The sequence below is a fragment of the Boleophthalmus pectinirostris genome, unplaced genomic scaffold (assembly GCF_026225935.1).
Source record: "Boleophthalmus pectinirostris isolate CB_2022bp ecotype Guang Dong unplaced genomic scaffold, ASM2622593v1 HiC_scaffold_14, whole genome shotgun sequence".
Classification (NCBI taxonomy): domain Eukaryota; kingdom Metazoa; phylum Chordata; class Actinopteri; order Gobiiformes; family Gobiidae; genus Boleophthalmus; species Boleophthalmus pectinirostris.
Genome location: NW_026571047.1, coordinates 11476460 through 11501035, shown reverse-complemented (window position 1 = coordinate 11501035; position 24576 = coordinate 11476460). Strand labels below are relative to the sequence as shown.

At 36.5% G+C, this 24576-nt stretch overlaps 1 protein-coding gene across 5 annotated transcripts; it reads right to left on the bottom strand.

The window, feature by feature from the left end:
* Positions 1-24576, bottom strand: baiap2l1a (BAR/IMD domain containing adaptor protein 2 like 1a). Of its 5 annotated transcripts, XM_020924243.2 has the most exons (14): positions 24322-24576; positions 22660-22735; positions 22493-22579; positions 12105-12166; positions 11345-11416; positions 10606-10740; positions 7738-7890; positions 6498-6641; positions 5746-5863; positions 5426-5639; positions 3749-3808; positions 2900-3041; positions 679-719; positions 1-334 (listed from the first exon to the last, which is right to left on the bottom strand). In XM_020924243.2, exons 1-14 carry the CDS (start codon positions 24370-24372, stop codon positions 259-261), a joined length of 1431 nt encoding a protein of 476 aa, XP_020779902.1. In that variant the 5' UTR covers positions 24373-24576; the 3' UTR covers positions 1-258. The 5 variants fall into 5 exon arrangements, with proteins under 5 accessions (XP_020779902.1, XP_020779903.1, XP_055006566.1 ...); XM_020924244.2 differs by lacking the exon at positions 679-719; XM_055150591.1 differs by lacking the exons at positions 22493-22579; positions 22660-22735; positions 24322-24576 and adding an exon at positions 19660-19783.

Below are 24576 nucleotides of genomic sequence, written 5' to 3'. Positions count from 1 at the left end.
ATGTTTTCTTCTTCTTGACAGACTGAGTTGGAAGTGGGTGGGGGCTTTGGACACTTGGAGTTAAATAGTCTGTAAATAAGATATATGGTGTTTTATTAATAGTATGCCTATACCACATGTTGGCACACAAACACACAGTTGAAACTCATTTAGTCCAGAGTTGACAGAGCTGCAGAGGAGCATGAGGTCTGCTGAGATGATGATGATAATGAAGATGATGGTGGCAGGGTCTCCGATGTGTCTGGAGGTTACAGTCCTCTAGTGAATCTTGGGTGCAGACCGATCATTCGTGACCGTTGGTCTCAGCTTCACTGTTGCAAACGGATTGCCCCCCCTGAAGAAAGTACACAAAAAGACATCTTAGACGCAAGGAGTCCCAAAAATATTTAACCTGTTTCAAGACATTTCTGACTGATTTGAAGATAATGGGGTAAATGCAGTTTTATTATCATATTGGCAAATTATAATAAAGAATGTGTTGAAACAAGTCAGAAACAAGTCAAAGTGAATTAATATTTCTACAATTTGCTAAACACTTACAATAAATATTAAAAGTAATTATTCGGAATTGAAGTTATTTTACTCATCTTGATATTAAATTAAGTTTTTACAGTGTTGCATGTCCCACATTGAGGGAAACAAATGGGTGAGTTAAGTTAGTCTTGTTAGATCACTCACCCAAGAAAAGGTGCTTTTGCTGTCCCATTGACAAGAGTTACCTGTTGTGAGAAAATAGACAAGACAGACCCCTGGAAGAATTAGTAACTCTCCAACATAAAAGACAGCACCATTGCCCAGATCCACCACACACACACACACACACACACACACCCCACAGCTGGGATAAAGTCAGTGCTGCCAGACAGGTTTGATAAGGTGTCTCATTAATGTCCCCCCTCCTTTTCCGAGCGCCGCGCTGACATCCTGCACACTCCAACCTCACACACAGTTTGGAATCTCAACCTTCAGGAAAGGCAGGTTGAAAAAGTTCTCTTCACTCTCAACCAACGCTGATAATCTTATCACTTTTACAGAGTCAAGTGAGCATGGGATCACAGTTAAGTAACAAAGCTATACTAGTGAGTGAGTGTTACGGTTAACAAGCAACAAACCACCACTCAAGATGAAGTTAAAATATGCTGTTAAAGTTGCAGAAAGTTAATGATTTAAAATTAAGTTGAAGTTAAAATATTAATACAAATATACAATGCAAAGCCAATGTAGCCTTTACTGAAAATGAAGAATCTGTATGCATTATCTAAGAGTATGGTGCTGTTAGGTGAATGCTAGCCTGATAAAAAAAAAATAATAATAATAATATATAGTAACATAGTTTTTGAATATCTGTAGTATATATGCCACAGCACTTCATACCAAGTCAGTGGTTATGTGTATGTGCACATCAAAAAGTTGATTATTCATTATCTGATTTCTGGAGTTATCATATTATTGAAATATCAGTTGCATCTTATATCATTAACCTCATAGCATACTTATCTAAGTAATTTAGAAAATACAAAAGTGAACTGCATGTGTCAGATGACTGGAGCGTTTCTTCCTGGTTTTCCACTTGTGCAGGTTTTGACAAGGAGAGTTATGCAAAACAAATGTGGCAAAAACATTAAATGGAAAAGATATGTTTAAAATTAACTGGCACATGTCTCCAGGTATTTTTTGATGATCAGATGTCCTTTTTGTAAATGTACTCATGAATAAAGCTACAATACATCCTGTCATAATCAGGTAGTGTACAAATAAGGCATTACAAGGCAATATTGAGTTGCTCAAACATTGTAATAATATATTGTTTGCAGGGTGTACGGCTGTATATAAACCCTAGTGACGTTTATTCAATACCAGTGCCCTGAGGCAGCAGATACAGAGGACACTGAGTGCAGCCAGAGAAGGAAAAGGTGATGATGAGAAAGATGAGAAGGAGCGTGTCCGGACTTGTCTGCAGCAACCAGCCATAGTTCAGTGTGGGTCAGCTGATGCGGTCCAATCGGCCTCAAAATTGTCCCTGCACCTTTTGTCCTCTCATGGTTTGTTCAGCCTGTCTGCTCTCTCCCCCTGTTGTATCACCTGTCAATATCACAGCTTATTCATATTCTAATGAGCACAGCACACTTCCTTTTACTGTAAAACTAGGGAGTGTTTTTGTTCTACTTTACTAAGCGAGTGTGGAGGCTATAACTGTTCGCTATGAGTTGATAAGGATTTTTGAGACATGGGTGGGGCAACTATGACTTAAGAAAATAAAATATTGATGTAAGATCTTAGTCAAACAGACAGCGGTAAACTTACATGGAGAGTAAAAATGGGATGACTAGAATAATCAGATAACACCGTAATTAGATCAGATTTTTGTGTGTTGCACATGCACAAATGAAGTATGATCAACCACAACGCCTGGTGACACATGTCTGGTAATCAACAGATTTTTAGAGTAGGGACTGTTTTTGAAAGACAAAGTACAGTGAATTTAAAAATAACTCAAGTTCAAACTTATTTTTTTTTTACATTTGCACTTTCATTTTTGTTTGGCTCACATTAGTTTGTCCTTTATTGCATAAAAAAGTGATAACAATGCAGGAGCAATCTGATTTCAGAAAGAAACGAGATAATAACAATAATAATAATTCAATAATCTGATAACTCCAGAATTTACATTTTGGTAGTACCTATTAGCCTAGTAGTTAATATTAATTACTATCATATCAGAAAGGATATTTAAGTTGACACAAAAACACCATAAGATACAACAAAGAATTATGTAATTAAAGTATCACTCTTCATGCATGTACATTATAAGAGATACCAATATGGAACTGTTAAAAATGTAGTTAAAACTATAAAACCTGCATAAGAGCTTTATGCATGGTTAGCTGATGTTACTGACCAGATTCTGTGCAGACTGTGCTGAGGTGATCATTGGCGTGGAGGGCAGCTCGTCACTATAGTCTGGTGGTGGCAACAGCACGGGGTCATTATGTTCAGGCAGACTCACCACGCTACCTCTATGTACAGGTGTGCTCTGAGAACTGTCACCAAAGACAGAAGATTAACAATGAGCATTGGAATAAGGCAGATTTTTTTGTATTATGATTAGATTTGCAATATATGTTTACATTTTTTTTATTCTGTTCAGCGTGTGCATTGTAAACAACTCCAGAAGCATTAATGGGCCTATATTATGCAATTTTCTGATCTGTTATAATGTTAGTTTCTCATCACAAATAGTTGTGTTTTGTTTCACCCACACATGTTTAACACACAAACTCTGCATATTTAGGCTCCACTGTGTTTTTAAATTCCATACACTTTCAACAGAATCATTTGGATTATTTCAGCCCTAGAATTGCCAATCTCTTCGAAACAAAAGGTAAAATGTAGCTCTTAACTTGAAAACCTCCACTTCATGACATCACAATGTAGAACAGAGCATTTTGAGCTTAGGAAATGTAGATAGACTAATAATAAAGGCTTCCTTAAACTTGTAAGAATGAACCAAAATATACCCAGGTGTGTTTTTGATGAGGTAACAACATTCTAACTTGGCTTAAAGCTCAAAAGAGTAAATTTTGCGTAATATAGGACCTTTAAAATTTGACTAAAAACTAATTCCAAAATTCCAAAAATGACTAGTTACAACAAGATCATATTACTCAAATTCCAATTTCAATTCAATTGCGTTATTCTGTCAGAGAAAATCATTTATATGGTGAGTTATGTTTGAATGTTTACCCACCTGTTAGATATGAATGACTCAGTGTACGGTCTGCAGTACGAAGAAGGAAACCAGCCGCGCCTATGACAACACAGAAAAGCCACGTTTATGTACATAGTCACTGAAATTGATTCTTCTACACAGCAACGGGAATTATGTTAAGTACCAGCATTAAGGGAAAAAAAACAAAAAACAATAGCCTATATCATTTTCAACTGTTCAGCTTTTGTGAATAACATGTGTGGGATATACAAGATTTCCTCTCCTAAGACAGTGGCATTTGGTCAAAGTCACGTTTGGAGAAATGGCTTAACAGACCAAAGCAGATTTGTTGCTTGGAAACAGAAGTGTGTTGATTTACACGAGTGCGTTGGTCTGTTTTCTACATCACAACCCGTCATGTGCTTTGTTCAAATCAGAAAGAGCAATAATTATACACATATACCTGTTTAAAAGCCTCCTTGTCTGTTCATATTGCTACAGTGAGGAAATGAATTGCTTTTTATTAAATGATGAGCCAATTTGACTGCTTAGCTACTGTGTTGTCTCATAGCAATCATCGTCTTTTGTTATTTAAAAAAAAAACAAAAAAAACATTTTTTTCTGCTCAATCAGGAAATGTACGACTGGCAGATGAAACGATTGTTTAGCTGGATGAATATTAAATACTAGTGTCTGTGCCAAACTTAAATTCTATAGGCATACTATCACTAACATTTTTTGAAGTGCAATATAATGCTGAGGAATACATACACTATAATCTAAGGGTTTCCTAGCAACAATTTAAATTAAATCATTTATTTACAGTTGGAGATTGATCAGGAAATATAACGACCATGCAGGAGTTTTGTATAGTGTGGTTAGGTAAGCAGCAGCACAAGGGTTTATGGCTCTGTGTCATGTCTAAAATAGCTGACATATTTCTAAGCATGATGAATTAACAGAACAAAATATTAAACACAAAAGCACAAACTCGTACTGCCAGCTAAGAAATGCCAAATATGCCTGTGTGTGAGTTGCTGCTGAATACTTGTTGGAATGAAAGTACATTTCCTCTATTGGGCGTGCCAAAGCTCAGGTTTGGATTAGGCGAAATTTATTGTGTGTGGACTTTGATACTTTCAGCATAGATATGGTGGAATTTGGTGGTGGTTTAACTGACAGATTGCTGATTTGTTGACCTGGTTATCATTAATATCTCTTGTAATTCCTGGGCCTATCCACAAGAAACACTGGCTACCTTTTAACATCTTCTCTGTCAGTGTAAATAAGCAAAAGTTGTTTTTTTCCACAATAACTTCAAAAAGTGGTGCCATAATTCAACACAATTGATACAATTGTTGTCTGTTAAAAGTAGCCTACTCCTATTTACAATCCCAGGCCAGTCTCAAACAAAAGATGATCTGGTATCATAAACCTTGTGTATCATAAACCTTCTTGCAAAAGTGTGAATCTCCCATAAAGATATAAATGCTCCTGCCCTCTATATGAAAATAAGACACCATAAAATTTTAAAATGGAAACACAACCAATTGTAGTAAACAGAATGCCTGGTGTTATCCATTAGATTTTGTAATAAGGAAATATAGTCTTCTGATCTGTTATATCTCTCTTGCAGCATATCATTTTGAACAATTTGAGTGTACACAGGTAAACGATGTAGTCTAATACATGAAATAAATGGGAAATGCCACGTACTGTCCAGTCTTCTCCAGCTCCCCATACCGCCAGCCATCCTTCTCTTCTGGGATGAGGAGGATGATGATGTCCCCTTCATCGAAGCTGAGTAGCGTATCGTTATTGCCGGCTGTGTGGGGAAAGATGGTCCTCACGCGTGGCTTCTGAGATATATTGATACCTGATGACTGGGATGTAGATCTGGACAGGTTACATTCTCCGAGGCTGCTCTGGTCTGCATTAACAAAACACATTAGTTATAATATTATCAAATTATTATATAGTTCCCCAGTCATTTGTTGGTAAGTACAGTGCAAACATAAGGCAGATTTAGTCAGTACCTGAGTTATGGTCTGGCGAGGATGGCAGAGAAAACATGGGCTCCTGGTTGAACATGTTAGCAAGTGGACTGATCTGAGCTTTTAATGGTGGCGCGGGAGGAGGGATATCAATATTGTTCTGAAATAACACAGAGATCTTATTAAGATAAAGAATACCATCGAGAATACAGCAGTAAGTATAATCACTCCTATCAAGTGAATGGGAACAAATTGAAGGAACACGGTTAAAAGGCTCATTGGGTAGTTATTACACTGGTGTAATGAATTGCAGTGGGAGCCTATAATCTCCCTCCCACACAGCAATAAATAGTCTGAGAAAAGAACTGAAAGTAGTCAGGATTTCCATTGGCATGTAGCCAACTAAAGCCATGCTACAACTTTGAAATTTTGAGATGCATTTATTGCTGCTTATTAAAAGTAGTTTTCAATAAGACAGTATTCAAATTGTTGTTTTATATTACTATGAAATTACAATATCAAGACTGGACTACAAAACACTTCTGAACTGAGAAAACTGAAAATTGTAAAAATAAATATATATTAAAAAAAAAAACCTGACACCTCCAAACAAAGTGATAATGTGATATTAAGTTTTGTGTGAGTCTTGAACTTCAACTAGGCTTGTTAGAAGTAAATTTTTGCTTTTTTATGGAATTAAAAAATTTAATCAGATTATTGTTATCAGGAGACTAAAAGCATATGAGGATATCCCATGTTGTCAATTATAACCCACCCCCATGGCTTATACTTACTATGTTGTTGCGCTGCAGCACAGGTGTTGCTTGTGGTGTAGTGGCCAAATGCTCGATCATATCTGATACTGTTTCAGGGACCTCGCTGATGTCTGAGCACTTCTCCTGCCAGCTGGGGAAACGGTCCAACAGAATCTCTTTGGCCTGAAACATGACAGAGAGCAAATTCTTTTTTTGTTGGTTTGTTTGTTTTTTGGGTCAATTTGCTCTCTCAACATATATGTTTCATATGGAAATACCAAAATTATACAATCTGTACCTCAAGATGCATTCATATTTAATTTAGAAAACTTACGTCCATGGATTTCAATGGGAGTTTTCAAAATGCATTTTTCCCAGATAAGGACAATCCCTAGCACATACAAAACCGAACTTTCTGATCTTCTACTCAATAAGATTTTTGACTGATTGGAAGATTTGTTGATATCAAATTCTAAGCTTGATTTAAAGTTTACTTCCAAAAAAAAAAAGGCAAAATTTGAATAATTTTTTTTTTTTTTTTTGGTATCTATTATTATTAAAAATTTAAACCTGTCTAACCATTCTTCAGATTTATATGTCCCATGCTATGCTATGTTTTAGCATAGCTAGCTATAGAAAAACATTATATAATCTATATGGATATAGAAAACATTACCTGACAAAAAAAAAAAAAAAAACTTATATAAACATTTTTTTAACTACAGAAGAAGTTTCAAATTGATATCTCTGAATTCATATTACACTATTTTCTTATCTATGTCATAATGTTGTTTCCTCATCTAAAACATACCCAGAGTTATGTTTTGTTTTATTCACACATATTCAACACACAAATCCTGAATATTTAGGCTGAGTTCTTCTCACACACAAAAAAACACTCTGTTCCACTTTGTGATGTCATACGGAAATACAGGAAGTGCTCCACTGCTCTTTAAAACTCAATACTCTGTCACTACAATAATTTGGATAATTTCAGCCCTGGAATTACCAGTCTCTACTGAACTAAAAGTAAAGGTAGCGGTTAACCTGAAAACCACAGCTTCATGACATCACAAGGTGGAACAGAACATTTTGAGCTGATTTTTTTTACACATGTTTGAGATTACTCAAACATGTGTAAAACAAAACACATCTCCATGTATGATTTTGATGAGATAACAACATTCTAACATGGCTTATTGCTCACTAGTCCATTCTGTGTAATATAGGACATTGAGGATTACAGTACTGTGTGGAGATGGTGTGTGGCTGTTGTTACCTTGTCATGGAAGTTGCTCATCTGATAGGAGAACATGCAGTGTTTGTCCGCCAGGAAACAGAATCTCCTCTTCTCTTCCAACAGGGCCTCTCTACAGCCGTCGGCAATAAACTTCTGCATGTCCATCTGGCGTGACGAGATGGTCTCCAAATACTACACACAGGGTTGAAGTCAAATGTCAGAACCATACACACAGCACTCAATAATAATGTCAGGCAAAATATGAATTAATTTGGTGTGTTTTTCCAATTGACACTTCCACGCTCTTGTTAAGTAGTACTGCAAGAAATTAACAGAAAATGCGTTTTTAGGCAGAAATGTGAATCCACAGGGTATCAATTAGAGGAAACAGGAATTGCTTTAGTTAGTAACACAAGTGGATGTGACTGTTGGCGGGTCCCCAATGAGTAAAAACTGATTAGAGCCTAAAGCTAAACACTGGCAACACATAAATGATTCTCTTTAACTGTAAAATCTCCAAATACATGAAAATAACTTGTAAACAATGAATATGTACATTGTATTCACACAGTGGTAATGAAATAAGCAACGTATAACTCTTGCAGTGACTCTTTGACCAAGTGTCTTTATTGTACACCCACTCCCCATCTTCCCCAGGTCGTCATGGTGATGATAAAGCAGTCAGTCTCCAAGGGCTCTTCCGCAAAACATTTACTACTGTCTGTAGGCTGTTCATATCACATTCTATATTTATTTTTCAAATATATATATTTATTTTAGCCATTTTTTAGCACAGATCAACTAAGGTGACTTTTTTCCAACAAACCAAAAAGTGACAGCGTTGTCAATCTCAAAGGCATAGTGACCTAAGCTGGACCCCAATTTCAAATAATCATTTTATGGTTCAACCACCATGGATTTTTGTTTCATAGCTCAAAACCTTGCTGCAATATTGCTTTCCATATGACATTATGACATCACAAAATCTATTAATCCTTATTCATTTTTTTTTTTACAATAGTCAGCTGACAGGTGGTAGGAAAGAGTTTCCAGAGCTCATCTTAGGAGGGCTATCCAAGTTATTTATAGTTCGGTTTATCTTGGTTTTAGGTCTCATTTTATCAGGTAGTCAAAATCCATTCACACTTCTGACAGCGGATCAGTTTCAATTAATCTTTACAGTGCAGCTTAGCTCTCCCAGAGATAAAGAAGATCCACTGTGTCTTTAAAAGCTGCCATTCAGGTGCAAAGATAACCAGAGAATAGACAGAGCTGGTAACACATGCTGTGAGGAGAGAGAGATTGATTTCTTGAAAGAGTTTACAATTGACTGGAATTTTGATTACCAATAGGATCCAAAATGGCTTTATTCTCTATAAAAGCACAGACAGGAAAACAAACTCAACATGAGGTATTATGGTGGCAAATTTGCTTTTTCAGTTCCCCGTAATTTACAAATCAAATCCATCTGACAATGAGACTGCTATTTGGAAAGGACAAGAGAACAAGCACACTTTGGAAGTCAAGTTTCCATGCCAAGTACCACCTCAGAGAATGGTTGGCTTTCAAGTACCACGAGAACTAAACACCAAAAGTAAAACAGGTCTAAAACAGGACTATTCTAGTTCTAAACCAGGGCTAGGCCAGATCTAAAAATAGAGCCACACTATACAAACACTACAAACACTACAAAGACTACAAATACTGATTCTAAATTATAACAACTCTGTGTAACTTTGTAGAGTTTAAATTTCATCTGACTCCATGAAAATGGAAACTTAAATCTATACTTTGCAACCTTCATGGTGATAGACACATTTTATGCCATACTGTGGAATAGTATAGCTAAAACATAACTGCAATGGAAACAAGCAGGAGGAGGCCAAAAAAGTGTCAGGTTTGTAGGGATGAAAGCCCGCTCATAGTAAGGGCACATGTTCTTTCTGTTTTTCTCTGCAATAAAATAAAATGAAAAACAAACAAACAAACATGCTTTTATTTTTGTCTATTTTTGTCCATAAAGTTACAGTGGGGCTTTAAGGAAATATTAGCACTGCAGTAGAATATGCAAACCATCTTGCGTACCACAGTTTGCAAACCACTAGAGCATAACTATAACACTGGTTTAGTCACAGTGTAAACTGTCAAAAGACATCTCACTTTCTTGGACAATATTTGGAACAGTGCATTGGCACACTGTACTATCAGACACTTATATTACACAGCAATAACACTAAATTTCCAGTCCGAGATTATTTTAGCTCTCAATAGTTTACCTTGTTCATAATACATGGTGCAGCCAAAATATTTTGTTTTTGTTAGTGCATGCGCAAAATCTCATTTATATTAGTTTAAAACAAATCACCTAACTCTCAAACTCCCCTTCGAAACCACTAGACCAGACTAAATTTGTAAATAAGTTTTACATAGTGCGTCATAGAGGCTCCAGAATCATACCCACGCTTTATAAACACAACTAAAACTTCAAAGTCTCGCTGTTGTGTACTCGGGCTTTAGTGCACTTTTGTTTTGTTGCTAGCAGCATTAAATCCCATCCAATGCAAATGAGTTGGTCTTCTGAGGCCACATTTCCTTTTGCACATCTGTAAACAGCCATTACTATTCCGAACGCATTTCATCATCAAGTTTAGAGAGGAGCCAGGCCTGACATCTCATCTGTTCTGCTAAGGCTACAATCTGCCTCCTCTTGTGCTTTGGGAGTTGAGGTTTAAACAAGTCTGTCATCAGTGATTTGGCCCTTTTATATGGCACTACACAAAGTCAAAATGTGGAACCGTAGCTTTCACACTTCACAAACAACCATGCGTGTGAACTATTCAAACAGAAACCTCAAACTTGTCTGAGCATGAAAACATTTTAGATAGAGTTTTATATGACCAGACCCACCTCATTTTCTTTAATTTCATATTTGTGTGAGTGTTTTCCTTGGCTTTTCCTCCTCAGCTTCTTCAGGTCAGTCTGTGTGCGCTCTAGGGAGTCCTGCTTCAGCTTGTGTTCCGACTGATAGCGCTTAAATGTGGCCTGGAAAAAAAACAACACATTTTTATTTATATTAACTCAAGATATTATCAGTCTGGATTTAGGTGCTGGGACCTTTCACTACACTATAGACACTTACTCCACCATTCAATAAACAAATGGAGGGAAATTTGAAAAAAAAAAAAAAAAAAAAAAAAAAAAAGAAAGAAAGATGAGTACTATTATGAGAATAACTAGACTGAGCACTAGATTGTGGTAAATTTTTCAGTAACTCATAGACCTCAAATCAATTATTTATAGGTACATTTTAGCACATTTCTGGTGGATTGAAAAATGGTTTTGCAGCTGTTATCAAGATTATAGTAAACAACATACAACAGAAATAAATAAATAAATATATATAAAATATATATATATATATATATATATATATATATATTTATATATTTATATATTATTTATATATTATATATGTCATTGTGTTTAATTGTCCTATGGTATTTAATTATTTGTTTGTATTTGTTTATTTGTTTGTTTGTTTATAACCAGATGTATTCATGAGTTTATATTCATTATTCATTCATTTCATTTGTCAGGGCTATAGTTGTGTTACTAGTAGTTTTTTTTCCATTTAAGTGTTTCTCACATTCATGTACTTGACATCCATATCCGTCTTCTTCTCCAGTTCGACGATAATGTCTCTGTGAAACCTCCTCAGCTGCAAAGGGCAAATACAGCACACACAGTTCACAGATTGTCACCACATACATGCATTACAGCTGCACTAAACAAAATGTACTTCTGCGTCACATGGCTCAATGGTAACTCCACGATAAGAGCCGAGTGACCCCGAGGAATGTATGATAACATGTTTCTAAGGTGAAAAAAATCCACCTACTCAACATGGTGGCTTATAGTGGCCTGTTAAAGTTAAAGATTTACAACTTTTCCCCTGTTATTGTGTATTAGATAAGTCGTATCTGGTCACAAGGAAACTTTAATCACTGAAATATTTCATAGCAATACCTTGAACGCACGTCAGTTTTAGTTAAATTAAGCCAGGCACATTTGAGTTTTCAGATATTTGAAGCATTTTGGCCCGAGGCAGTGAGGTCAAGAATGATTCTGTAGCTTTTTTGACAAACTTCCGTTCTCCTTTACACTGTTATGATGCACTGAGTTTTGAAAATGAGAGGAATGGCATTATTAAGTAGCGAGGATGACGTGTGGAGAAACTGAGAAGAGAAAGAAACTGTCCATCTAGGGCTATTATCTAATGAGGGCTAATTGTGAGATTCCACAGACTGGGCCATGGTCTGGTAGTGACCTATGACCTTATAAGACATAAATAAGGCTGACGGGTTTGCAGTTGCTTGTGTTAAATGATGCTAGTGGAGAAGACTCACATTTTCTTCCATTTCATTGTAGATTTTTCGATGAGCTTCTGCGATCTCCATCAGTACTATACCTGCAAGACAAAAAAGAGGGGTTATTAAACTTTTGTGAAAAATCCCCCGATGCCCTAAAGTGGGTTAATGGAGTCACATATAGAGTTCGTCTCCAGTTATAGCTCACGAGTCTGGCAGTTATAGGGGCGAATTTAGAATCAGGCTTCATATTAGGAATAGGAATTCATTTACATACAAAATTTTGAAATAAAAACACCAGGATCATGTACAGCAGATTAATACGAACATCTTAATACTAAAATCATCAGGCTCACTGCAGCAGTTACAGAGAGAGAAGGGTAACAGTTTCTCAGTGTAAAGTCAGTTGAAGCTGATGGAGTTGATGGAGCTGGAAGTTACCCATGAACACTTCCTATTTGGACCGCAACAGCTAGTGGGTTAGCTATGTTCTGTGAGGGTTCTCCCTGCTCCTCCTACCCCTCCTTTCCCTGCTCCCTCTCACTGTATCTACTTACCTTGTTTGGCATTTCCTGGGTGGGCCCCAATCATGCACCTGCTGAGCTCCACTCCTGTTCTTCATCAAGTAATCATCTCCTACAATAAAAGACCTGCTGACCTGCTCTCCAGTGCCAGATTGTTCTGTTATCCCAGCAGTGAACTACTCAGGCTTTTTAAGATTTTTGAGAATTCCAGAGACTTTTTGATGCTTACCCGTTTCTTTTGTCCTATCCCCAGCACTTCATTTGGAGCCAGCCTCATCCCGTACCCACCAGTTTCTGTAAGCCTCCGGTCAGCCTCCATCTCTACAGACCTCCCATCTGCAGCCAACCCGGACCCGTCCTGCCTCCCCTGGAATCTATCCCCCCGCCAAGACTATTTTTGTGAAATAAATACTTTTTTCTCTCTGCATATTTGGGTCTGACCAGTAATTCTGTAATATGTTCATTTATATATACATTCTATTGGTACTACAGTATTAAAACTAGATAGTTGAATATGTATCAATACCCACAAAATCATATTAATAGAAGAGTTGGAGCTTATCTGAATCATTTTAGACTGGTCTATATCAAAATGAACATTAAACCACGTGGTAATATTAAAAAACTATTACAATTAAAATTACCTAAAAAATTACATTGTTTTTCATCACCACCTTGCTACTGAATATGGTTTGGAATATCAAGCCCTTTCTTCAGTATCAAAATAGAGTTTGTAATTGAAGTATTGTGACAACACTACTTTATTATAGCTAGACCAATTTTAAGCCGGTACCCCTACGCCCTTTTATCAAGCTTTGCCATCTTTTCCAGCTCGTCCAATATTTGAACAGCTGTCAATAAATAATCTAAAAAAAGGCTTTGGCATTGTGCGGTCAGATACAGAACAGTCTCCATTCAGCCCGGGCTCACAATATACTAGATAGCAGTGGCATATGACATGAGACAATGGGAGTGTGTCAATACTGTAAACACTAGTGGACAATTGTAGCGTAGCAGTTTATAATGCTAAAAGTGCACAATGGGGCACTATCTGGACTGGAGGTTTACTACAGGGCAACAGTTCTAGTCAGAGTGTACCTGAAACAGCACTTTATGCATATATGTGGGCATGTGACTGTGGTTTTGCTGGCATATAACTGTATGGGGACATGTTTATAAGGTGTTAAAAAGGTAGCACAAATGTTATTGTCCATGTTAGCACAGGTGAATAGGTGCAAATTTAAATTAATTTCTCCTTTTAAATGTGAGATTACAGATATTTTTACCTGTTTAATGGTTAATATATATTAATATATATGTATTTACTAGGGTAATCCATATGACACAAAAACTGACATCTAGTTCAGTATAGTTCTTCACTGACACCACAAATTAAATGAAACACAATGAAAACATGGTGGTAAGCTATTATTCAAATTTGTGGAATTTCTAACAAAACATTTTTAGGTAAATTTTTTGTTTAGATGTCCCCTTCAAAAATGGTGAATCTCCCATAGAAATATATACACCCATGCTCTCCACCTGAAATTACGACATCAAACTGAACTACCACCTAGAACATCTAGAACTACCACACCTGACATTCCTATAGGAGCATACACTAGCATAAACAGAGGTAAAGAGAGAGAGAGAGAGAGGGAGGGGGGCACTGGGGCAGAGCTGAGAGAGAGGGAGCAGCTACAACAACATTGCCCTCTGAAGGTCAGCAGAACGTACTGGTAAATGAGTCCTTTGTGTGAAGGGAGAGGGGGGCTGGCTGTTTGGACAACCCCAACAACATGGGGCGACTCCACCTGCACACTTCACCTTTGAGGTTAACAAGGTGTGAAGTCTATCTGAAGACAGGCTAAAAGGCTATTAAAGAGCACACTTCATATTGCTTTATGGGGGTGACATGGAAGATTACACTTAAATAATGTCAAGTTATAGATAAGGAGTTAGCTGTTGAGCACTGGCTTTCCTTGTAAGGGCTATTAAACTAAACATAAACCATACACATATTAGTGATAGAGTGTTTCCCTCAGGTTTTTACAAGACTATGGTGGCCCAGGCAATCCTTATTTGGAAAAACAATAATAAGAATACAAATTTTGGAGTAAATATGTCACTTATTGCTTCTATTAATCCATAATGGCCTGATTAAAGATTAAATAAAGTTGCTTGTTTATATTTGTGATAATACAACAAGCAAAAAAGGGGATTTCATCTTTAATAATCTTTAATACCAATTTATCAGTTTGATTTAGACTAAGGGGGCAAAAATTTGACTATGGAGAGCAGGCATAGTCTCCTCTATAAATGGGAAACATTATACCAATTCTATAACATTAGAAAAAATAAATAGCTATGACTTTAAAGGTACACTGTGACAAGCTAAAGCAAAGGTATTTTCCAAAACAACACAATTTTAATAAGAGGTATCATGTTCTTTCACACATAAATAATAAATTGTCCTCATAGCACAGTACGTGTGAATGAATTATTGTATTAGATATGCAGTGACAAATGGTTTAAACAATAGCCTGCTTTGTTTAGTCTTAGTTAATAGGTAGAAAACAACAAACAACAACAACAACAAAAAACTTTAATGGAACCTAATTACCGCACTAAGTTGAACTTACTTTAAATGGAAAATATGCTGTTCCTTCCCTACATCGATGACACTTGAATGCAACATATGGAAAAATACCCAGTTATCCATGATTCACTGGCCCTGTCATGACTAATTCATCTCAATATGAAGTAGCTACACTCCCACCTTCTTCTACGTCTTAACCACGCTGCATCTGAAGACACAAAATCATTTCTAGTTGTTTGTGTTGTCAGTGAGATACACAAAAACATTCTCCAGTCTGTACCACCTGTGTACACTGTCACTTTGTCCAGACATCTACCCCTTTAAAATTGTTTGCCAGTGACGCAATTTATGAGCTGGCAAAGCCCTGTCCCAACACAGCCATGCCTATTCGCGTCATGATAAGAAGCCTGACAATATTACTCACATGCCCCCGACCTGTTGGCACCATTTCGTACCTGTGTCTGTATTTTACTACCAGTACAAACTAATCAATGCATGGCAAGATACTAAGCATTCTTGCTAAAGTAATAAAGGGTGAAACTTGATATTGATACTAAGGAAAAGTTAGATCATACTCCATATACCATTTTCAATACCACAGTGGAAAAAACATTCTAATTTACACTGGATGAATATATATATTCTACCATGTGATGTTCCTTGTCCTTTGCCATTTCAGTGTAATAATCATTGTATGCACTATAACTTCTAACACAGTGTAGTGATGGTTCTTTAATTTCACAATTTGATGATACTTCTTAAAAAGGAAAAAGAAATACTGGGTTTTGAAACTAGTTTTAGTTTGAATCATTATCTGGATATCTATTTTGTTTCTGTAACAAAAAAGAAATTGGTTTCATTTTCATTTCAATTCCGGAAAGGTATTATCAAAATCACCTTGTACAATCAAAAATAACGTGAGCGGTGGCAAGCTTAGATTGTTTATATCTTGATAGTGAAATAAAAATTACAGTGCAATGTCACCTTGAAGTTCTGTGTTATGTATGTGTTTGTGTCTCTTCCATTCACTAGACCAGGACTAAACCAGGACTACACCAGGATCAAAACAGTTCTACATCATTCACAAATAAACTGGGACCAAACCCAAGTTCAAAGATGAGTATGAACGCAGCCTGCCTGTATATCTGCGATGATCAATTGCCATGAAATGTTCTTTTAACATAAATTGATGACGAGCTACCACAAACCACGCATCACATCATTCATCAGGGTGGCTCCATAAAACGTACAAACCAAGCCTGGACTAAACCAATAAATCTCTATTTACTCAGTCTCTACTATGACACTGCGTTTTATGTGAGCAGCAGAATAAACTTTCTCTGAACTTTTATAGGCTGTCCTTCCTGGTGCAGTTATATATATCAGAAGTAACTGGTGCCGAGTGGCCAAATTAGGAAGGCTTCACAACCAGGTCAGGCCAATGTACCAATGTTTAGAAAGCGGAAAGGGAGTCAGGAAAATAGTACCAAAAACTTTAAGGTGCAATGGTGGAGTTAGGGTAGACTGGGTACTGTTAAAAAGTATATTTTGGTGATGAAGAAAAAAGTACTCATGAACGTTTTTGTAATAATATTCAGTTGTGATCTTTCTGCATTGAGATTATGATTCTTCTGATAGTAGGATTCTGTTAAAAAAATTACAGGAGCATTAACATTTGAGAGAAGATGAAATACATTTTAACTGCTAAACTAATGTAAGAATCCCAGAATCCCAGAATTTCAGAACATATTCATGGAAGACTACTAAATGGTTAGCTGTGCTTTAAAGGTGCATTGTGTAACTTTTCTGGTGGAGGATCCGTCAAATGCTTTTCTTCATGGATATGTTATTGCTTTGTCTAAAATGTTTCACAGCGTGGCATGAAATGTTTCTCTATTCATGTTGACCAAACCAGACCAAGGTACAGGTCAGATCTGTGGAGAGGCAACCCCACTCACAGTTGGAAAGCCTGTTTTTGTAGGGTTTTTAAGCTATAAAACCACCTGTAATTGAATAAATGTAAGGTAGAGCTGTTTAATGTCATACTCTAACATTCCAGCCAGGTGACGAACAAAAGGTTACACAGTGCACCTTTAAACTAATTTGTTGTTTAATTTGTCATCATTCCTTTTCAGTTTTATGATTCTATATAATGGTTCTAGAAATTATGCAACACAGCAATTGGAGAAGGGATAGATGTCAGTATCATATTACAGGTTAGCGTTCAAGTACAGAAAAAAATGTAAAGTTGCCCAGCCCTTCTTAGAAGTAAGAAGTCTTTATGGGACTTTAGTGTTGGGTTGGGTGCTGTTATGAATGCTATGAAAGATAAAATGATAAGCAGTAGAGGGTGGTGTCTATAGATGAAATAACAACAAATAAGTCTAAGTTAAATATTTGAAATGTCACTAAAATCTGCTCTCAAAAGCCAAGACAGTTTCAGGAGTCATTTCAGAGACACATATCCCAGCAGGCTCTGTGCTATGAATTTTGATTCTTCAGTAAAAAGTGAGGAGCGCACTCACTTGTTTCCATAACATTTTTCTCATGCTGACAAGCTTTACAATTTCAAAAACAATTTCGACAAACAGAGCAGAGAAAAGGTGGAAGGGGTGGAGATGGAGCTATTCTTTCTTCAGTCACATTTTCAGTCTTTCAATACCTGCGGCTTTTCAGAGAGCACTGGTAACTCCCTGTGGAGCCCACTCAGGCCGCTGTGCACAGGAAGCCTCTGATTGTACACCCACCAAAACTGCTCCTGACATTTGCCTGGATGTGACATAGGCTCTATCAGCTTCTGCCATGCACTGGTCATACAAGCACTGGAACAATACACTACTACTCAAGTACTCATTCTCCTGTCAGGCAACATGTGCTGGGACTACTGTATTGTTACTTTACATTCCCCGGGGATGTGATGCTAACTGTAGGCTCTGCTTCTGCCGTCTGAAGCTTTGTTACTTTACTTAACACTTAAATTGTGTTTAAGTTAACAAAATCTGACCATAAAGAACTGACTTACCTGCGACTGCAACAGGTGAGGTGATTTGTGATGTTAAACAAATCCTTCACAAATAACATTATAGCCACAAGCTAACGGTTACACCCTTATCATCAGAAGGCCCCCTAGTCAGAAAGCCCACTATTCAGAAGGCCCTTTATTCAGAAGGCCCACTAGTCAGAAAATCATTCTCTCTTCTATTGGTCTGTCAGCAACATATCTCTTGAACAATTGAATGTATATTTGATGAAAGCAACAGGAAATAATCCCTGGATATCAGGGAAGAATTAGTAAACATTTGGATGTATACCAATTAAAAATGGATGCAACATCAAAATTTTTAGAGATATTGACAGGAAAATGCATAATCATGCATAACAGCATTAGCTAAGGCCAGCATTACTTAATTTGTTGGTTTACAAACCCACCAATGCTATATTAAAAGAAAAGATTTAAAATAAAATTGAAATGAAGGTTGTTGCCTCAAAATCAGACAATTATTAACCCTGTTACACTTAAGGCAGCCATTTCCACCCAAATCATTATTTCCTCAAACATTTTTGCTATATTTTAAGGGTTTAATATATTTATTACTTTTAATATTTACTTGTAACACTACCTGAACATGGACTTTCTGACTAGAGGGTCTTCTGAGTAGAGGGTCTTCTGATGATAAAGGCTGACCCCCAGGCTAACTAGCATTAGCCAAACGTTTTTCAGTTAGTCACTTAGTTCCAGCATTTTTGTATAAAACTGAACTCCCAAACTAACCCTAAAAATGTGCTTAAATCCATTCATGTATTTTTTCTGGAGTTTTTAAACAGTCTTAAAACTTTCTTGGCATGTTTGCTAATATGTGCACTGATGTCACTGCAAAATATCAATAATGGTCAAAGTGCTAGATATTTCAGTAAATGAAAACTTGTTGTAAAGTTTTAAGTTTTAGTTTTGTAGTTCTTCACATTTCGCATTTGACATTTCAAGTTGGCTTCTTCATGTAATAGTGCACTTGAAAGTTGATTATACTGTAGCACATATCACATTATCTTAGATTTCTTCAAAGGCAGTCTCTGGAACACTAACCATCTTCGAGTGATTTTTTATTATAGTGTTGAATTATTATATTCTTGTGTTCCATTGTTTTACAGTTCTATATAAACCTACTTTCCTATTTTAATCAAGCAGTTGTTATTACCATGTTAATTTCAGAAGAAATGTACACTGGGGCTGAGCAATTTAATAGGTGTTTTTCTGACTAAAGTTGCAATTAGATTTACAATTTATGTGTTAAAATCACGAGTCTATTCACATTTTAAGTATGTCCAAGAGCATTCACATTTGAGAACAGGCTGAAACATAATAGCTTAACTAATAAAAAAAAAATCGTCTTCCATCTCGAGGACAAGTATTTAAAGTGGAACAGAGCCATTAGAAACTTTGTCAAGTCAATGTAAAGTTTATGTAAATCACCTTAGAATGTGAAAGCAGCACAGGTCTGTGTATGAAGTGAAGCCTGGAATGAAGTAAAAGCCTCAGGTAATTGTGTGAATTCCTCTCCACCGCTGTGTGACGCAAGTACCTTTTTGGCCATACCGTTCATTGTGAGAAGAGAAAGCTTTTTATCACCTCAGAGACCAGTCTTTATGTGTGTGGGCAGACACTGAGTTTAAAAGACAATTGCTCAATTCCGTGAAAATCTAAATGATGTATTCCTTAGTCAGAGATTAGGAAATAAATTATAGTGCGTATGACACTTTGTAGTCATTTCACTAAAACATTGTTAACACTTATTTATACAATCCGCAATCTAAAAATCTTGCCCAGTTTTTCCTTTATTTTCATTTTGGTGAAGTTTATCATTTTACTTTTACGATGACATATGTAATATCAACAGCATCCATTCCTTAACTGTTACCCAATACCCAGCAACTGAAATGTTAGGGGTTAGGGTTAAAGCCAAAATGTGTCTAAGTAGCTATAAAAATAAATCATGACTTTATTTTGTTAAATTATGGTTGGAACTGTTTTAGAATTCACCACTTCCTGTATTTTTGTACTTTTCTTCTCAACTTTTTTCCCCACAAACTGACAGTTGACTAATATAAAACTATGATAAATACTCACCACAGGTACTATCCCACCAAATCAAGTCATAATTAGAAAAACACATGAAAATCTGTCATATGGATTTAAAAATTGACCTGAGGAGTGACAAAACAAGTTGAAGTGCATGTGTGGCCCTAGCCTGGGTGTGAGGATCCAGATGGAGGAGCAGGGGATAAGGTGATCCGTGCGGCCTGGGAAGGTTCCTGTGTTTGTTCAGACTGTTTGCTGCTGAACACTGCGGCGCTTGTGAGAATTCACACTGTCTCGCTGTCACTTATTCCCAGCACTCACAAAATGACTGTCAAAAAAGTTCAAGAATGGGCTTCTTTTTACTCACAGCTTTTTCACAAAACTACTACATTCTATAGTAGTGTCCAAGTATGTTAGAATGGGAGATATTGGGAGGGAAACAGTGCTGGCCAATGCCTAGGGTTGTCAAAAGTATCAAAAATTAGATATTAATCAGTATTAAAACTACTATCAAAACTAGATACTCATTTGAGCATATATCGATATTGAAAGAAAAAAATCGCATAAACTTCTTGAACAGTTTACTGTGAAAACTTTTCAGCTCTAATTTTAAGCAAGATCAATATTCATTCATGTCTAACTGTCAAAGATATGTTTAATAAAGATGTCTACAGCCAATCCTCTGTCCGTAAAAGTATTTCGTTTGGACCAGAATTCAGACTTTGGAGGAAGAAAGTTAACTATAGCTTGTATTGAATTAAAAACTGTTAAAATTATTTTTTCTTTATGTTGAAGAAAAGAAAGTAAAATTCAAAACTCAAGATCGAAAGGAACTAAATATAGCATCAGTGTTTTTGCATAACCAGGAATGCCCCCAAATAAAAGTGTAATATTATTTAATTACTGGCCATGTTAAGGTGTGGCTGGACTGACAAGATCCTCATTCACCAGTCACAATAACAAACCAAGTATGGGAAGCTTCTACACTAACTTTAAACATTCTCCAATGCCTAAACATAACCTCACTTAAAAACTATAATGCCTATAATGACTATAATTGCATTTTAGCAGGTAAGAACATTCCATTTCAGAAAACTGCTCGTTGATTTATATAGCTGCAAAAAGTGAGTCTGGCGCAATAATAAAATCTGTGTTTTCATAAGCTTTGCCATAGTCATTTTATTCAAGCCCAATGGGATGAACTTGGCTTGTGAATTGTCACAGAAATGACTCCTCCAACACCTGCTCTGACATTTAATCAAATTCTGTTTATTGTGTTTACTAAGTTTTTCAGTCCCTTATCCATGAGTGAAAATGGAAACCTGTCAAGTTAAAATTGGCTTTTTTCTGACATCTGACAGTGAATAGAAGAGCGTTATGCTGCTTTGATTACCCGCTGTACGGACAATTTATAAAAAAGCTGCTTTTCACGGCAGACTGTGAACTGTGAGTGAACTGGAAAAAAGGATGTTGATGAAGCAAAATTGGGAGAAATTTTGGTCAAAATATAGCCGCTTAGATTTTTGGCGGTAATATAATAACTGGAGATGAGTCATAGCTTGAACGAGAAACAACCTGGACAACCCTGATGGTGGGAGGAGACGAGAGTAATTCTGGGTAAGAGCAGGCAGTGGAAAATATCACATCAAACCATCTTATTTACAGGTATATTGTAGTAAATACCACTATACCAGAATAAAAAATGTGTGTCCAAAGGTTGATGTTTTGCTTTGTTTTGGTGTGAAATTGCTATTCAGGTGTAAATATATAATTTTAAAGGTTCTATATTACATAAAATTAACTCTTTTGAGCTTTAAGCAATGTTATAATGTTGTTGGCTCATGCAAAGCATATCTGGAGTTGTGTTTTGTTTTGTTCACACGTGTTTGAGTAGTCATGCATTAGTGTGTCTACATTGCCAAACCTCAAATCACTCTGCTCCACCTTATGATGTCAGAGTGAAGCAGTATAGTTTTCAAGTGGTCACCATTTACCCTTTGTTTAGTAGAGATTGACAATTCCAGGGTTGAAAGGCTGAAATTATCCAAATGATTCTAGTGAAGGTGTAGGGAGCATTTCCTGTATTACCACATTATTTTCTGTTTGAGAGAATAACAGCCTATGTGAATGAAACAAAACACAACCCCAGGTATGTTTTTGATGAAGAAACAACATTATTAGAGGTAAGAAAATTATGTAATATGGGACCTTTAAACAGAAAACTCACCAAGGTCTCTGGAGGCTGGAGACTTATGGGCGTTCTCTCCGATCTTTGAAACAGCATCAAAATAAGTCTTTCCAGCGATGGTCATTGCTACACAAAAGGACAAAAGTTTCAACAACTTGCAACATCAACAAAGCATTGTTTGATTTTCTTTTTCGTAGTTCACTTACCTGTGACAGACTTTTCATAGCTCTTGCCAAGGTTCACCAGGTTTCTTAGACCTGGGTTAAACTGTTCCATAACATTCTGAAAATATTGAACAACTTGTTTAGATAAATGCACTTTTATATGTTTCTCTTACTTCTTTGGTGCTTATGTAAACCTGTACTTCCAAAAATTATAACATTAGTGCAGGGATGGGTAGTATCAGTTACATTTATTTGAAAAACGTTTTAATGAGATTGTACTTCTTGGAGTAGTTATGTGACATACAAGCATACTTTTACAACTCCTAACAGTACTCATAAACGAGTAAAACTTTACTCTTGAGTAAATCAACAAATGACAAAAGTTGTATGTTGTGAATCTTAAATGATTTGAACATTTGTGTTTCTTGGAACGCTCCTTCAGATAAGATTTATTATTGTACTTTGAAAATATTGCTTTATCATTTCTGCATTATTTACGGTTTGTCAGACGTTACATTCAGACAACTACACATACACTTACTCTTTCTTGAGTAGTAGGAAAATACTTTTTTACTTTACTTGTCTTAGACCTGCTACTGTACTTCTATTTCAGTAATATTATTTTAAAGCAACACAACTCTTATTTAAGGAGTATTTTTGGCTACTCTACCCTCCTCTGTAGCAATGCATCTAGCCACTTTTATTGGGAGTGTATGGAGGAAATGAAAACACAAAAAACAAATAATTGTTCCCCTTGCGCTGCTAATAATATCTCCATGTTAGAACAATAAAACTTTCAATCTTTAACTTGACCCTTTCATATGTTAAACAAAGGCCAAAGTCCCTCTCAGTTCTTTATAAAGTTGCAGTTATTTGCGGTATGGGCAGTCCTAGCACACATAACTCACCCCAGCCCCTCTGTGTGTGTGTGTCTCGTTCCCTCTCTCTCTTTCCCTGTCACTATTGAAATGCCTCAACAATCAAGTGCTGTTCAACCTCCCTGTCTCTATTCCCCTGGCACGCCCTCAATAGAACAATGGTCAGGTATGATTCGCCTGCACAGAAAAAGACCTGGACAGAGGTAATAAAGGGGGGAAACGGGTTTGGAGTATAGCTAAAAAGCCAGCATCAACTGTATGTGTCAAATTAATACAAATAAAAACTTCAATTTCAACATTTTCATTGGGCTCAAAGTTCTCGAAACTCGAAACTCCTTCCTTGCTCTTATCTTAATTCTGTCATTAAGTGTGCTTTCACTCACTTATCACACCTACGAGGTATCATGGGCGTGAAACTGATTAGATTAACATCAACAAAACACATTGCTATGACAACAAATGAAACCAGCTGTTTAAAATACACTGCATGGGTTGTGAACTGTTGACAACTTTCCTCCCACATTACATGCTATACTTATGTATGCTGTAACGCGTAAATCATAGGGTATTGACATTGGGTACATTGTGTTTTAAGTACTAGAAACTACACAAAGCAATAAAGTTTTAGTAGTTCAATTAAGCTACGTCATATTTACAGTGGGGAAATAAAATTAACTAATGAGGTACAATCTAGCGATAGATTTTAGGTTGTGCAAGTGTGATGTAAACTGCCTAACATCAAAAGTTGTAACAAGATTTGACAAAATTGGTAGGTGCCATAAATTGCATTAAAGTCTAATAAATTATGTTATTACATTGGACTCACCTTGTATGTACTTTCGGTGAGCTTGCTGACATCTTCTGGACCGCGAGACATGCTGACAGGTGAATTGGCTGCTCCAACAAGTAGAATGGTGAAAATGGTAAAAAATATATATATTGTCTATTGTATAATCCACTAGGTTTTCACTCAAAGTATTTCCCCGGAGCGCCGGTACTCCTCGTGTGCAGCCTCCCTCCGTGCATGTGGACAGCCTGCCGGACTCTCTCAGACTGGGACTCCCCGGGTGTCTCCGCCACC

Coding starts and splice junctions, on each gene's coding strand:
- baiap2l1a (XM_020924243.2), bottom strand. CDS start 24,372: ATGTCTCGCGGTCCAGAAGATGTCAGCAAGCTCACCGAAAGTACATAC. Junction 11,417..12,104: donor ACAATGAAATGGAAGAAAAT/GTGAGTCTTCTC, acceptor TGCCCTTTGCAG/CTGAGGAGGTTTCACAGAGA. Junction 3,809..5,425: donor GAGCTGGAGAAGACTGGACA/GTACGTGGCATT, acceptor GTGTTGTCATAG/GCGCGGCTGGTTTCCTTCTT.